Below are 13,100 nucleotides of genomic sequence, written 5' to 3'. Positions count from 1 at the left end.
GGCCCAAGCACTTCGGTCATCCTCTGCTGCTTTCCCAGGCACATTAGCAGGGAGCTGGATCGGAAGTGGAACAGCCAGGACTCAAACCGGCGCCCACAGAGGCTGCCAGCCACAGGCAGCCTTGCAGGCCGCAGCTTAATCTGCTACACCAAAACGCCAGTCCACAAGCAGTATCTTAACGGCCGGACCGAATGTTTGCTACATTCCCAGAAGACAGCCATCAGTTTCCTCTCCATGACCCACAGCGTCACACACACACACACACACACACACACACACATTTAGGTTTCTCAGAACAGACAGATATGTTACAGCACAGCTCTTCCCGTCTTAGTGTGGATATCTCTGCTCAGCAAGTGAAATGGGTGACAACAAACCCGATGTAGTATCGCCTTACAAGATGAGCCGGCCTCGGCCGGGTGTAAGGAAGACAACTTGGTTCTGATCTGAAGCCTTCTGCTCTGACGGATGCTGGGAATCCTCTCATGGAAGCAGCGTTCCTGCCCGGCCTGCCCGCACCGCCCGCACCGCTTCTCTGCACCGCCGCAGGAACAGTGCTGAGAGCCATTCCAGGGCTGTAACATTCGGGTTCCTAAGGCAGAACATTGACTTCTCGCGGAGAAACGGATGGCCTCTCTGTCCTTACCCAGGTCAGTGGGTGTGTCTGGTGGCAGCTGAGTGTCTGTGCAGAAGCTCCCAGCCTTGAAAAGAACACCCTGTTCTTGGCCCTGGAGATAGGGGCTCTTAGCTACAAGATTCGTAGTGGTGCTTTCTTCCACAATGTCCGACCAAGTGACCTACGCGACACTCACACTTCAGGATTCCGCTGGGGCAAGAAATAACCGCAACGGAAACAACCTAAGAAAAAGAGGTAAGGCATAAACACAGCAGGTTAAACGCTGGGAGAGGCTGCCTTGCAATCTGATACTACACAGAAGTGTGCTGTGAGGTCTCCCAAATGGAGACATAATGGAGGAATATACATGGGTTTTCAAAAAGTGCATGGGAAATATAGTCTCTTAATTTCATTTTTTTTTACTAAATTGCTGATATCCCCTCATGTTAGAGTGAGTGTTCCCCACATTGAGGAGAAAATAGTTGGCTTTCAGGGCCTCTTTAAATTTTGTGAAACCACTGTTTCATGAAGCTATGTGTTGGCCGTGGAAAGTTTTGATTGGGCAAGCCAGAGACTGCAATTAGAGACAAAGACTTCTGTTAATAAATATCGTCCTTGATTTTTATATCTTGTGAGCAGGGCATGGAGAATATTCTTTTAGAAGCCAGGTGGGAGGCTTCTAAAATACAGAAAGTGGGGAGAACTTTCCTTTTCAGCGGTACAGATCACCACGAGGAAAACTGAAGAATGGGGAGGTGAGAGGGCATAAAATTTGTTTCTCCTTGTAAAAGAAATTCTTTTCATTTTATTTGAGGGGCTGGGGGGAGAGAGAGAGAGAGAGAGAATCTCTTCCATCTGCTGGTTCACTCCTCAAATGCCTATAAACTTGGTCTCCCATGTAGTGGTAGAGACCCAAGTACTTTAGCCGTCACTTGCTGCCCTCCAGGGTGAGCACGTGCAGGAAGCTGGAACCGGGAGCAGAGCTGAGACTCAAACCCAGGCACTTTCATTTGGGGTGTGGGCATCCCAAGTGGCATGCTAACTGCTGGGTCAATGCCTGTCCCTGGTTTCTCTTTTGTAAGTCTTTTTTTTTTTTGACTTAGGGAAGTTGAAATCCAAACGATAATTTGTATTGCTGAATCAACAATAAATGTAATTATATGCTATTTATCACTCTGGCCTCAGAATCAGCCCTAAAGGCACTCGGATCTGGCTGAAAAGCCCATGAGAGTTTCTCAGGCATGGAAAGCCAAGACACTCTGGCAAAAAGATCTCTGTGAGTGAGATCCCAGTGGAAAGAACAGGTCTTCAAAGAGGGAGGTGCCTTTCTCTGAAGGGAGGAGAGAACCTCCACTTTGACTATGACCGTGTCTAAACAAGATAAGAGTTGGAGAACTCAAGGGGCTTCCATAGCCTTGGAAACTCATGACTGGTGCATAGGGAGATTACTGATGCCATAAACAGGAGTGTCAATTTGTAAAGTCAACAACAGGAGTCACTGTGCACTTACTCCTCATGTAGGATCTCTATCCTTAATGTGCTGTACATTGAGGCTTAATGCTATAACGAGTACTCAAACAGTATATTTCACTTTGTGTTTCTATGGGGGTGCAAACGATTGAAATCTTTACTTAATGTACACTAAACTAATCTTCTGTAAAAAAAAAAAAAAGAAATTATCAATTCCCAACTTGACTCTCACTGGGATTAAACATGACAATAGGTCTGATCTGATTTCATCATCATTTAAAAAAAAAATCATCTATTATTTTTCACTTTATGTTTCTGTGTGGGAGCAAACTGTTGAAATCCTTACTTAAGGTATACTAAGCTGATCTTCTGTATATAAGGATAATCGAAAATGAATCTTGATGTGCATGGAAGGGGAGAGGGAGTGGGAAAGGGGAGGGTTGTGGGTGGGAGGGACGGTATGGGGGGGGAGCCATTGTAACCCATGAGTCGTACTTTGGAAATTTATATTCATTAAATAAAAGATAAAAAAATGTAATTATATGCTATTTATGTATCTTATATATCTTTATCAAAACATAACTGTTGCATAAATGGAATTCTTAGTATTTTTTCCCTTGCAAGGAGTAGAAAACTGAGGTTTAAAGAAATTAAATGATTATGGCTGGCGCTACGGCTCACTAAGCTAATCCACCGCCTGCAGTGCCGGCACTGCGGGTTCTAGTCCCGGTTGGGGCACCGGTTCTGTCCTGGCTGCTCCTCTTCCAGTCCAGCTCTCTGCTGTGGCCCAGGAAGGCAGTGGAGGATGGCCCAAGTTTTGGGCCCTGCACCCCATGGGAGACCAGGAGGAAGCACCTGGCTCCTGGCTTCAGATCGGCACAGCATGCTGGCCGTAGCAACCATTTAGGGAGTGAACCAATGGAAGGAAGACCTTTCTCTCTGTCTCTCTCTCACTGTCTAACTCTGCCTGTCAAAAAAAGAAAGAAAGAAAGAAATTAAATGATTTAACCAAGTTCATCCAACTGCTATGTGGTGGGGGCCAGTTCACAGTTTATTCCTTTACACTCAATTGGAAAAAATGACAGCTCTGTGGGGAGCAACTCGGACTAGACTAAGTTACTGGAATTAAGACTTATTCTATGCATCTGCTCTCCCACAATATGGCGCTGGGAGAGGAGTAAACAGCTTCTACCCAGCTGCCTCTCACCAACTTGACAAGCTGTAGGAGCTGCTCCTGATTGGAGGAGAGCAGCGTACTCGGCATGTGGGTAGCAGAGTTGGGATTGGTGGAAGAGGACTATAAAGGAGGAGAGAGACAATATGCACCAGGAACATCTAGGGGGAACATCTATCTGAAGGAACACCTGTGCAGCCCCCGAGAGAGCTGGCCGGCGGTGTGCCGCTCCCCCGCGGAAGTGGGGAAAGTGGCTGGGGGAACCGCCCTTCCACGGAGGTGGAAGGGACGGTAGCCAACCCGGGAAGAACCAGCAGCAAACCTGAGGAGGACCGAGCAGACAAGAGAACAGCGCAGGGTCCTGTGTCGTTCCTCCACGAAGACGGGGAGCGACAAGCTCTGTGACCAGGAAGTGACATCATAAATAAGACTGTATCCCTTGCCTTCAGGATATTTGTTGGCAGTTCAGGTTGTAGTTTGGAATCTTGTGAATAATATGACTTCTTTCTCCTCTTTATATTTATTTTTAGTTTTTGTGTGTGCATGCATATAAGTATGGTTTGGGGGAGGATAAATAAATGACCAGGGAAATAGGCTTTGCATGTGGCAAATAAAGATGATTCCATGTTTGGGGATTATTTATTTTTATTTTATTTGAAAAGCAGAGAGACGGAGACAGAGAGATCTTCTGTCTGCTGCTTCACTCCCCAAATGTCTACAACATCCAGGGCTGAACCAGGGTGAATCCAGGAGCCAGGAACTCTATCTTGGTCTCCGTGTGGGTGACAGGACCCAAGTACTGAGTCATTAACTGCTGCATCCCTTGGTGCATGGTATCAGGAAGCTGGATTGGAAGCAGAACCAGACTCACACCAGGTGTTGGGATATGGGATGTGGGTGTCCCAAGCACCAACTTAGGTGCTGCACCAAATGCCTCCTCCTGTTTTGCTTTTAAATTCTAACTCTAACCTATGAGGAGAAGGGAAGCATGACTGTGACACATGTGAGAGTGCCCCTGGGGATTGTATGACCCTGGTAAAACATTGGGCCAGGTGATATTAGGACCTGAATCAAGGAACAGGAAAGTGAGCAACTGAGAGAACCACTTCTATTTAAAAAGCAATGGAATGCTAAAATTTGAAAAGAGTTAGCCACTGGATATCTGGTCTATTCTGCTGTTTGTAGATTTGACTGTACAATTCTTTCATTGGTAATTTATCAAGTGGTAAGCACTGATAATTAATACAAGTCATTTTTAATAGATAAAAGCTACTTTTAAATGTAGAATCTGGGGTGGGCATTGTGGTACCGTGGGTTGAACTTGGGACAACTATATCCTGTGTCAGAATGCTTGGTTAGAGCTCTGGCCACTCTGTGATTCTGATCCAGCTTCCTGCTAAGACACATGGGAAGCAGTGGATTATGGACCAAGCACTTGAGTTCCTGCTGCCCACATGGGAGATATCTAGGTGGAGTTCCTGGCTCCCAGTCAGCCAAAGCTGTCGCTGGCATTTGAGGAATGCCAGTGGATGGAAGAGCTCTTGTTCTCTCTCTCTCTCCCCTTCTCTGCCAGTCTGCCTTTAAAATAAATAAATATTTTTAAAAGCATGTGGTTCCCTTGCCCGCAAAGGAACGACACTGCTTCCAGCTGATCGGTCTTCAGTAGACTTTTATTTAAACAGGATAGAAAGAGAAACCCTTGAGCAAGGAGAGCTCCGAAAGAAAGGGGAAGCTCCCGTTACTATTTCACAAACGGTTTATATAGTATAACATTGTTGAAACATGTAGGCAAGCTTAGTCCATGCTACAGTCCATGCGGCGGTGCTCCAATCGGGTGCCTGATCACGCACAGTCCATGCGCTCCTTGTCCAACCATAAAGGTGATCACGCACCTTCATCCAATCAAGCTCCTGGTCACGTAGCAGGCGACTCGGGTGCTAACAACAAGCTTCCACCTGGTGTTTTCTCAGCCTTGGTCAGTGGGAAAAGAAGTACGGGAAGCCCCAAGGCCATAGTTGTTTTGACTCTAGCCTGGGGTTATGAAACGGTCCCGATATCACAGCTCAACAGAAACCATAAACATCCACACAGCAGTAACTAATGCCAATGGGCAGCAAGCCAAGCCTTAGCATGTGGGCCCATGGCCAGCCATGGGTTCCCACAAGCAGCAAAAGTATAAACCAATTTTATAAAGCAGGTAGAACTACCTGCCCTAAGGAGATTTGTAATCTCAAAACCGTGGGTCTTTCCTGTCACCAGCATCATCTAGAGAAGTATTTCCACAGCATCTCATTCAAGAATTGCATATACTTGAAGAAGCAAGGAGGGTGATGATGTAAAACTACCTAAAAATTAGGGGAAACCTACTCTTTTTAAAAAAATTATTTATTTATTTGAAAGAGTTACACAAGAGAGAAGGAGAGGCAGAGAGAGAGAGAGAGAGAGAGAGAGAGAGAGGTCTTCCATCCACTGGTTCACTCCCCAATTGGCTGCAACGGCCAGAGATGCACCTATCCGAAGCCAGGAGCTTCTTCTGGGTCTCCCACGTGGGTGCAGAGACCTAAGGACTTGGGCTATCTTCTACTGCCTTCCCAGGCCATAGCAGAGAACTGGATCAGAACCAGCACCCATATGGGATGCCAGCACGGCAGGCAGCGGCTTTATCCACTACGCCACAGCACTGGCCCCGAGAAACCTACTCTTAAAAGAAGGGAGAGTGGTGAAGAAATGGAGAACCAATGATGGGGCCCTCAGTGCATTTCATAATAGGTATTTTATAAATACAGGTCTGAGGAAGCCAGCAAGAACTTTGAACATCTCCTAAGTGGGAGAAATACCCAGCAGAGTTAACAACAATAAGGCAATTGGTTTGCTTACGCCTCTGTTGGCTTTCTGTAGGGCATCCAGCTCCAGCCCCTGCATGGCGCCAGGCTGCCCTGGGTCTGTTAATTCTTTGCCTGATGCTGCTGATTGGGCTGGTGACCTTGGGGATTATGTGTAAGTATCTTTGCATCAAACACTCCTTTGTAAGGTTCAGGTTAGGTTATAAAAAGGTGCCACCATCCTGAATCTGCTGATACTTTCCTGCTGCCTCATATCTGTCCCATTCTCCATGTCTTCAAGATATCCTAGAAAGGACCATACTTTATTCTCTCAGGATTTTACCCTAATTTCTTTGCTTTCTCTTGATTAACTAGCCTGGACTATGACAAAGACTTATTTTTCTGATTATTGTTTAGAATAAGAGACTTTTTCTGCCTGGACACACATCCACTTATTATTCCAATGATGAGAAATAGGGAATGGATGGAGGTCTACTCAATGATAGGCATGCCACCCCATTGGCTGCAAAGACTTAGCATACAACCACCTCCATCTACTCACCCAGGAGATCTTCCCAGTGTGAAGAAAACTGCAAAGTAGCAGCAACACGCTGACTTGTATGAATGAGAGTCACACACAAGAAGGAAGAGTGGCCTGGTTTATATGACCAGCAGAGACTTGAGCATCTCTGCAAATCAGTGGAAGCCCCCCTCCCCAGTACTAAAGTCAAAACAGAATATTCTTGAGATTCTGACCCATTATTGATCAGTTGAGAGTGGACGGCTAGAGAGTCCTGTACTAGCAGTAAGTGGGAAAATACCCATATACGTTGCATAATGTTGTTAAGTTTATGGTGGATACTTTCAGGGGATTTTCAATCAAAAAATTCTAAGTGTTGAGTAATAGCAACTTCTCCTCTGTTGCACTAATTTGTTTTTGTATATGTGAAATCTCATGGGTAATTAGGTTTTAGACATACCTCTTTGGACATTTAAATAGAGATTAATAATGTTGCTTGTGCTTTTGAAAAGAAATGTAGTATTCTTACACAGATAATTTAGTAGCCAGCCAATTGACAGTTCTTCTACAATGATGTATAGTTTTAAAATTAGTCAAGTTGCAATGATATGTGTTCATGGGTTCACCACCAAAGCATAAATTTTTTTTTAAAAAAAATGCAGTGCTTCTAGTGTAATGGCTCTTAAATTTGTTGGGCTGATAAATGACCTGGAATATATAATAAAAATGCAAATGTATGGATCCAAGGTCTCTGGTGTTACATTAAAATCTGTTCTCTTTTTCTGAAATAAGTATCTCAAATGATTCTGATGCACGTGGACTGCAGACTATATTTTGAGATACCCCCTATCGCAAAGAAGTCTGTTCTTATTAAAACACAATTAAATCAGCTCCAAATAGAGAAAATATCAAAAACATCCCACCAAAATGAATGGTAAAATGACTGGCAATGCCCTAGATGATTTCATTATATATTCATTTCAATTATAAATTCAAATATGTGTAATTATTATTAATTCATTGTCTTAATATGAGTACATTAATATTTGAAATGTGAACAAAATTCTAAAGATGAGCCATAGACAGTTTGGAACAGGAAGGCATTTGGTGTGCTTCTTCCATGATATATCAGTGATTAAGAGCTACTAATAAATATTTTAAAATAAAGGAAATGTTTCTGTGTGTGAATTACCTGTGGTTATCATAAGGAAGGAAGGATACATCAACTTGTCTCCTGTTATGTCTTGGAGTTTTGCAGATGTCAAATGAAATGAACTCGGATTCAGAGAAACGGAATCAGCTTCAGAAAATCATCCACCAGCAGCAGGATAACTTATCCCAGCAGTTGGACTTGCCTGCACAGGAAGAATCTCTCAAATCACAGATATCCGGTCTACTGAAGAGGCAGGGACAACTGGCCATCAGACTCTGTGAGGAGCTAATCATTCACATGTCAGGTAGTGACACTCAGACCCTCGAACCCACCACACTGCGGTTCTCTGGGGTACGTTGAGCATGGGCACCACCTCGGAGTTCAAGAGAGTCACGCCATCCAGTGACCCTTGAATTATGTCCCACTAAATTTACAGGGAAGATCCATATCCACTCAGTATCCCTGAGGTAAATTTGGAAAGCACCCTGGAATGTCAGTTTGAGATGCTGCTTCAGCCTCTCATTTTATTAACTATTTCTAGCTGATCCTATTGTTGAAAGAAGTTAAAAGCACGACCAGTCATTCTGAGGGCAGTAGACAGAATTCCCATTGACTCAACCCGTAACAGTGATGATTCCATCCTGAGAGGCTCCTAGAACAGTGATATTTTCACAGCTCTGGCTCACCAACCCCATTGTCCAGTGAAATTATTGGCCTCCCGTCGGTCTATAATCATTGATTTTGCACTATTGGCTATAATTTCTGTTTCAGACCACAGATGTAATCCTTGCCCTGAGACATGGCAATGGTACCAAAACAGCTGTTATTATTTTATAACAAATGAAGAGAAAACGTGGACTAGTAGCAGAAAGGACTGCATAGACAAAAATTCTACCCTGGTGAAGATAGACAGCGTGGAAGAAAAGGTATGATGGAATCTGCTTCCCTGGGTACAAAAATTGTGCATACAACAAAAGGTAAAACAAATACAATTTCTGGTTACGTGGTAGAAATTCAGTGCATTTTGAATGAGAATCAATAAATGAATTTAGTGAATATCCCTACATATCTCTGCAGATTGAACAGTGGCTCCCACATGAAGTTTTCCCTCTGTTTCTGCTTTCAGAATTTCCTGAAATCGCGACCATTGCCCGTGTCGTCTTTGTTTTGGCTGGGGTTGTCATGGGACCATTCTGGCAGGGATTGGCTATGGGAAGATGGCTCTATCCCCTCTCCATCCTTGTAAGTCTCTGCTGGGGGTGGGGATGTGGGAACCAAGCTTTCCTTGGAACCCTGAGAAACTGTTACAAGAATTATACACCTAGTTATAAAACAGGAGTAAAACCTATAAAGAAAAAAGAACTTCAGTAACAAATACTGGAGAGAAAGTGACCTGATTTCATCTGTGTGACAAGTTCACATTGAAGCACTGAAATTTAGTGATTAGTTTAAATGTATTTCTTTATTTAAATTACACTTATAATACTTACTATATTCAAAGTACTTAATAAATATTAACCCCATGGGGCTGGCTCTGTGGCACAATGGGTTAAAGCCCTGGCCTGCAGTGCTGGCATCCTATATGGGTACCAGTTCTAGTCCTGGCTGCTCTACTTCCCATTTCCCATCCAACTCTCTGCTGTGGTCTGGGAAAGCAGTGGAAGATAGCCCAAGTCCTTAGACCCTGCACCCACAAGGGAGACCCAGAAGAAGCTCCTGGCTCCTGGCTTTGGATCGGCCCAGCTCCAGCTATTGCGGCCATTTGGGGAGTGAGCCAACAGATGGAAGACCTCTCTCTGTCTCTACCTCTCTCTGTAACTCTGCCTTTCAAATAAATAAAATAAATCTTTTTTAAAAAAAAAGGATTAACCCCTGAAGAAAGTGCATCTCCATGCTATAGATAACAATATTATCACGGAGAGATTTAATAACATACCCAAGGTCACTCAGTTCAAAAATGGCAGAAGCCATTCTGGCTCACCAGCATCTTCAGTACAGATGGGTGGTGTTTGTCATAAAAACACACATCAGCATGTTGATTTACATTCAGAAATTTTCTAAAAGAAAGTAACTCTGAATTGACATTAATCAAATAGTTAGTTTCACAGTAAGGAATTGTCAACTAGATTTTATTGCAAATTTCTTTCATAAATGAAGAGGAGCTAAATGTGCCACTTCAAAGTTTTAATGAAAATATTTAAAGTACAAATGGAATACATAACACATGAAAATGGAATTTTTTGCAACTATTTAAAGTTATGAAAACTAGAGACCACCTTTAAATTTCTAAAGGAGCACATAGTTCTGCAAAAGTCTTTTTTTTTAAAGATTTATTTATTTATATATTTGAGAGCCAGAACAACAGAGAGAAAGAGAGAGAGAAAGAAATCTTCCATCTGCCAGTTCACTCCCCCAAATAACTGCAACAGCTGGGGCTGGGCCAGCTCAAAACCAGGAGTCAGGAACTCCATCCTGGTCTCCACACAGGTGGCAGGGGCCCAGCACCTGGGGCATCTTCCTCTGCTCTTTCAGGCACATTAGCATGGAGCTGAATCAGAAAGGGAGCAGCAGGGACTCGAACCAAGGAGCTCCAGTAAGCGATGCCAGTATTACAGGTGGCAAGTTAACCCGCTGCGCCATAATGCTGGCCTCTGCAAAATTCTTTTAAAGGCTACAAAACCAAATTTTGAGGAACACCCCTCATCACAACTATGATTAAATGCACAATTGCATTCATATTTTATTATAATATATAGTACTTTTATGTTAGGTGAAATTTAAGATCCTTACATCTTGATGGTATAGGTTTCTTTCCACCTCCCTCCCCCAACCAGTATTAATCCAGTCAACTCACTCCTTGACTGCATGTTGCCTAAGTTTTCTTAAACTGAGTCGTCATTGCTTCAGCTGCCACACACCAAATTCCTGAAATAGCAAGCAGTGACATGCATGTTCCTTCCATGATAGATACACTCTGCATTCATGCACTTCCCAAAGTTGTGTCATGGTTATTTCTACAGCAATCTTTTTACTCGTGGCTTTAGTATCATATTAAATCAACTAGCCTTTTTTTTTTTTTCAAAGATAGTGACTAGAATTTCTTTTTTAATGAAATTACTTTATTGATTTTGAATGACTTTTTTTAGACTTATTCATTTATTTGAAAGGCAGAGTCACAGAGAGAGAGAGAGAGAGAGAGAGAGATCTTCCATCCTCTGGTTCAGTCCTCAAATGGCTGCAATGGCAGGGGTTGGGCCAGGCTGAAGCCAGGAACCAAAAGCTTCATTCAGGTCTCCTACCTGGGTGCAGGGGCCCAAGGACTTAGACCAACTTCTGCTGCTTTCTGCTGCATTAGCAGAGAACTGGATAAGAAGTAGAACAGCTGGGACTTGAACTCACACCCATATGGGATGCTGGCATTGCAGGCAGCAGCTTAATCCTCTATGCTACAATGCAGGCCCCCAACTAGTCTGATTTTGCACAGATAATTACAGCAGAAAGCACATACGAAGTAATATACAAACACACACAAATTATAGTTATGCTTGTGTAACTGGAGCAATATTGGGTATGAAATGATTAAGATGACCTGTTGCTGCAAGGCAGGGTTCAAAGCCCGCAGACCCTCAGAGTTCAACTCCTGGGACGTGTACAGCTGTCAAACCAGCGCATGACCCTCAGCTGAGGAAGGCTGGCCTTCAGGACGACAGAACCATTTCCTGGCTACTGAGTAGAGGCCACCGTGTGCAATCAAAGCTAAACTCGAGTGCACCAGGGAGGGCATTTGGCACAGGGGTGAGCAACACGGGTTGGGACACCTGCATCCCATATCAGAGTGCCTGGATTCGAGTCCCCGCTCCCCTTCTGATCCAGCTCCTTACTGATCACATGCGTGGGTCGCTGCCATCCACATTGGAGACCTGGATTGAGTTTCAGGCTTCTGGCTTCAACTTGGTCCAGTCTCAGCTGTTGCAGGCATTTGAGGACTGAGCCAGTGGGTGAAGATCAGATGCTATCTCTGTGTGTCTCTGTCTCTGTGTGTGTCTCTATCTGTTGCTCTGTCTTTCAAATAAATAAAAATAACTAAAGCTTTTTCAAAAAAGAATTAGTACATCTGGTTCTAAAGCAAGAAAAGAATATAGCAGTGTAACTTAGGTCATTTGTAGTAAAGCAAGGTTAGGCACACAAAAGACTTAGACCTTAAAAGGCTAATTTTTCTTACAAAATTCAGGGTTTATCAATTTCTTAGCAGAGGAATTGGGAACTATTATCATAACCACATCTAACTCTGCCTTTTCTCTCTTCTGTCTTGTTCTCAACCTAAGATTATGATTAACTTGTGACCAAAAAACCCAGTTGCGCCAGTTTTAGGAATTTTGATGCTCAGTGGAGGCAGAAGTCCCTCAGTATTTGTATATGTGAAAAGAGAGTAGGGGAATGGAGATCCAATTTCAAATATGAAATAGATAATTAATTTTGAATCAATTAATTTTCAGATTTAATACGAAAGAACTTGCCCAGATCAACGGATCCAAAGGATGTGCTTATTTGCAAAAAGGAAATATTTATATTTCTCGCTGTAGTGCTGAAATTTCTTGGATTTGTGAGAAGACTGCTGCACTAGTGAAGATTGATGATTTGGATTGACAGGCTTCTTCCAGATTTACCAAGTGGGAAGAGACTTGTGAGTAAGCCCAGGTGAAACAGGAGGAAGCTACAGAGCTGGAGCCAAAACAGAGCACAAGCTGACTATGTGTTTACACCATCAGCAAGTGGAGTTGCTTCTTAGAACATTCTCCACTTCGTTGTCTGATGTCTTCTGTCTGGCATTCTTACTCATCAGTCTTCCTACATATCACCTGCTCGTCTGTTATTCTCTACAGATTTAAAAGTGTGTGAGCTAATCCAACTTTTGTATATGCACCAATAGAAAGTCGAGAACAAAGGAATTATATCCAGCATAAATTTTAGTAAGAATTACAAAATATATTAAAGCCTGAATTTTGGAATACACATGATCTTTTATCATAGTTCAAGTGACCAGGCTTATCAGTTTACAGGCCTGAAACACAAGTCACATGTACATGGATTTTATTTTGTTTTTTTTTTTTGTTTTTTTTTTTTGTTTGTTTGTTTTTTTTTATTTTTGACAGGCAGAGTGGACAGTGAGAGAGAGAGACAGAGAGAGAAAGGTCTTCCTTTTGCCGCTGGTTCACCCTCCAATGGCCGCCGCTGCAGCCGGCGCACCGCGCTGATCCTGGCAGGAGCCAGGAGCCAGGTGCTTTTCCTGGTCTCCCATGGGGTGCAGGGCCCAAGCACCTGGGCCATCCTCCACTGCACTCCCT

General features: G+C 43.4%; 1 protein-coding gene across 1 annotated transcript; it reads left to right on the top strand.

Annotated features, from left to right (window-relative positions):
* The first annotated feature begins 630 nt into the window (after window positions 1–630).
* On the top strand, window positions 631–12,700 carry CLEC12B (C-type lectin domain family 12 member B). Its single transcript, XM_002712748.5, has 6 exons — window positions 631–871; window positions 6,159–6,257; window positions 7,853–8,059; window positions 8,527–8,681; window positions 8,882–8,997; window positions 12,252–12,700. The coding sequence occupies exons 1-6, from the start codon at window positions 781–783 to the stop codon at window positions 12,400–12,402; spliced, it is 819 nt and encodes a 272-aa protein (XP_002712794.3). The 5' UTR covers window positions 631–780; the 3' UTR covers window positions 12,403–12,700.
* Window positions 12,701–13,100: the final 400 nt, after the last annotated feature.

This window comes from Oryctolagus cuniculus, chromosome 9 (genome assembly GCF_964237555.1).
Source record: "Oryctolagus cuniculus chromosome 9, mOryCun1.1, whole genome shotgun sequence".
In the NCBI taxonomy this organism is placed as follows: domain Eukaryota; kingdom Metazoa; phylum Chordata; class Mammalia; order Lagomorpha; family Leporidae; genus Oryctolagus; species Oryctolagus cuniculus.
This window is presented reverse-complemented; position numbering and strand designations above follow the sequence as displayed.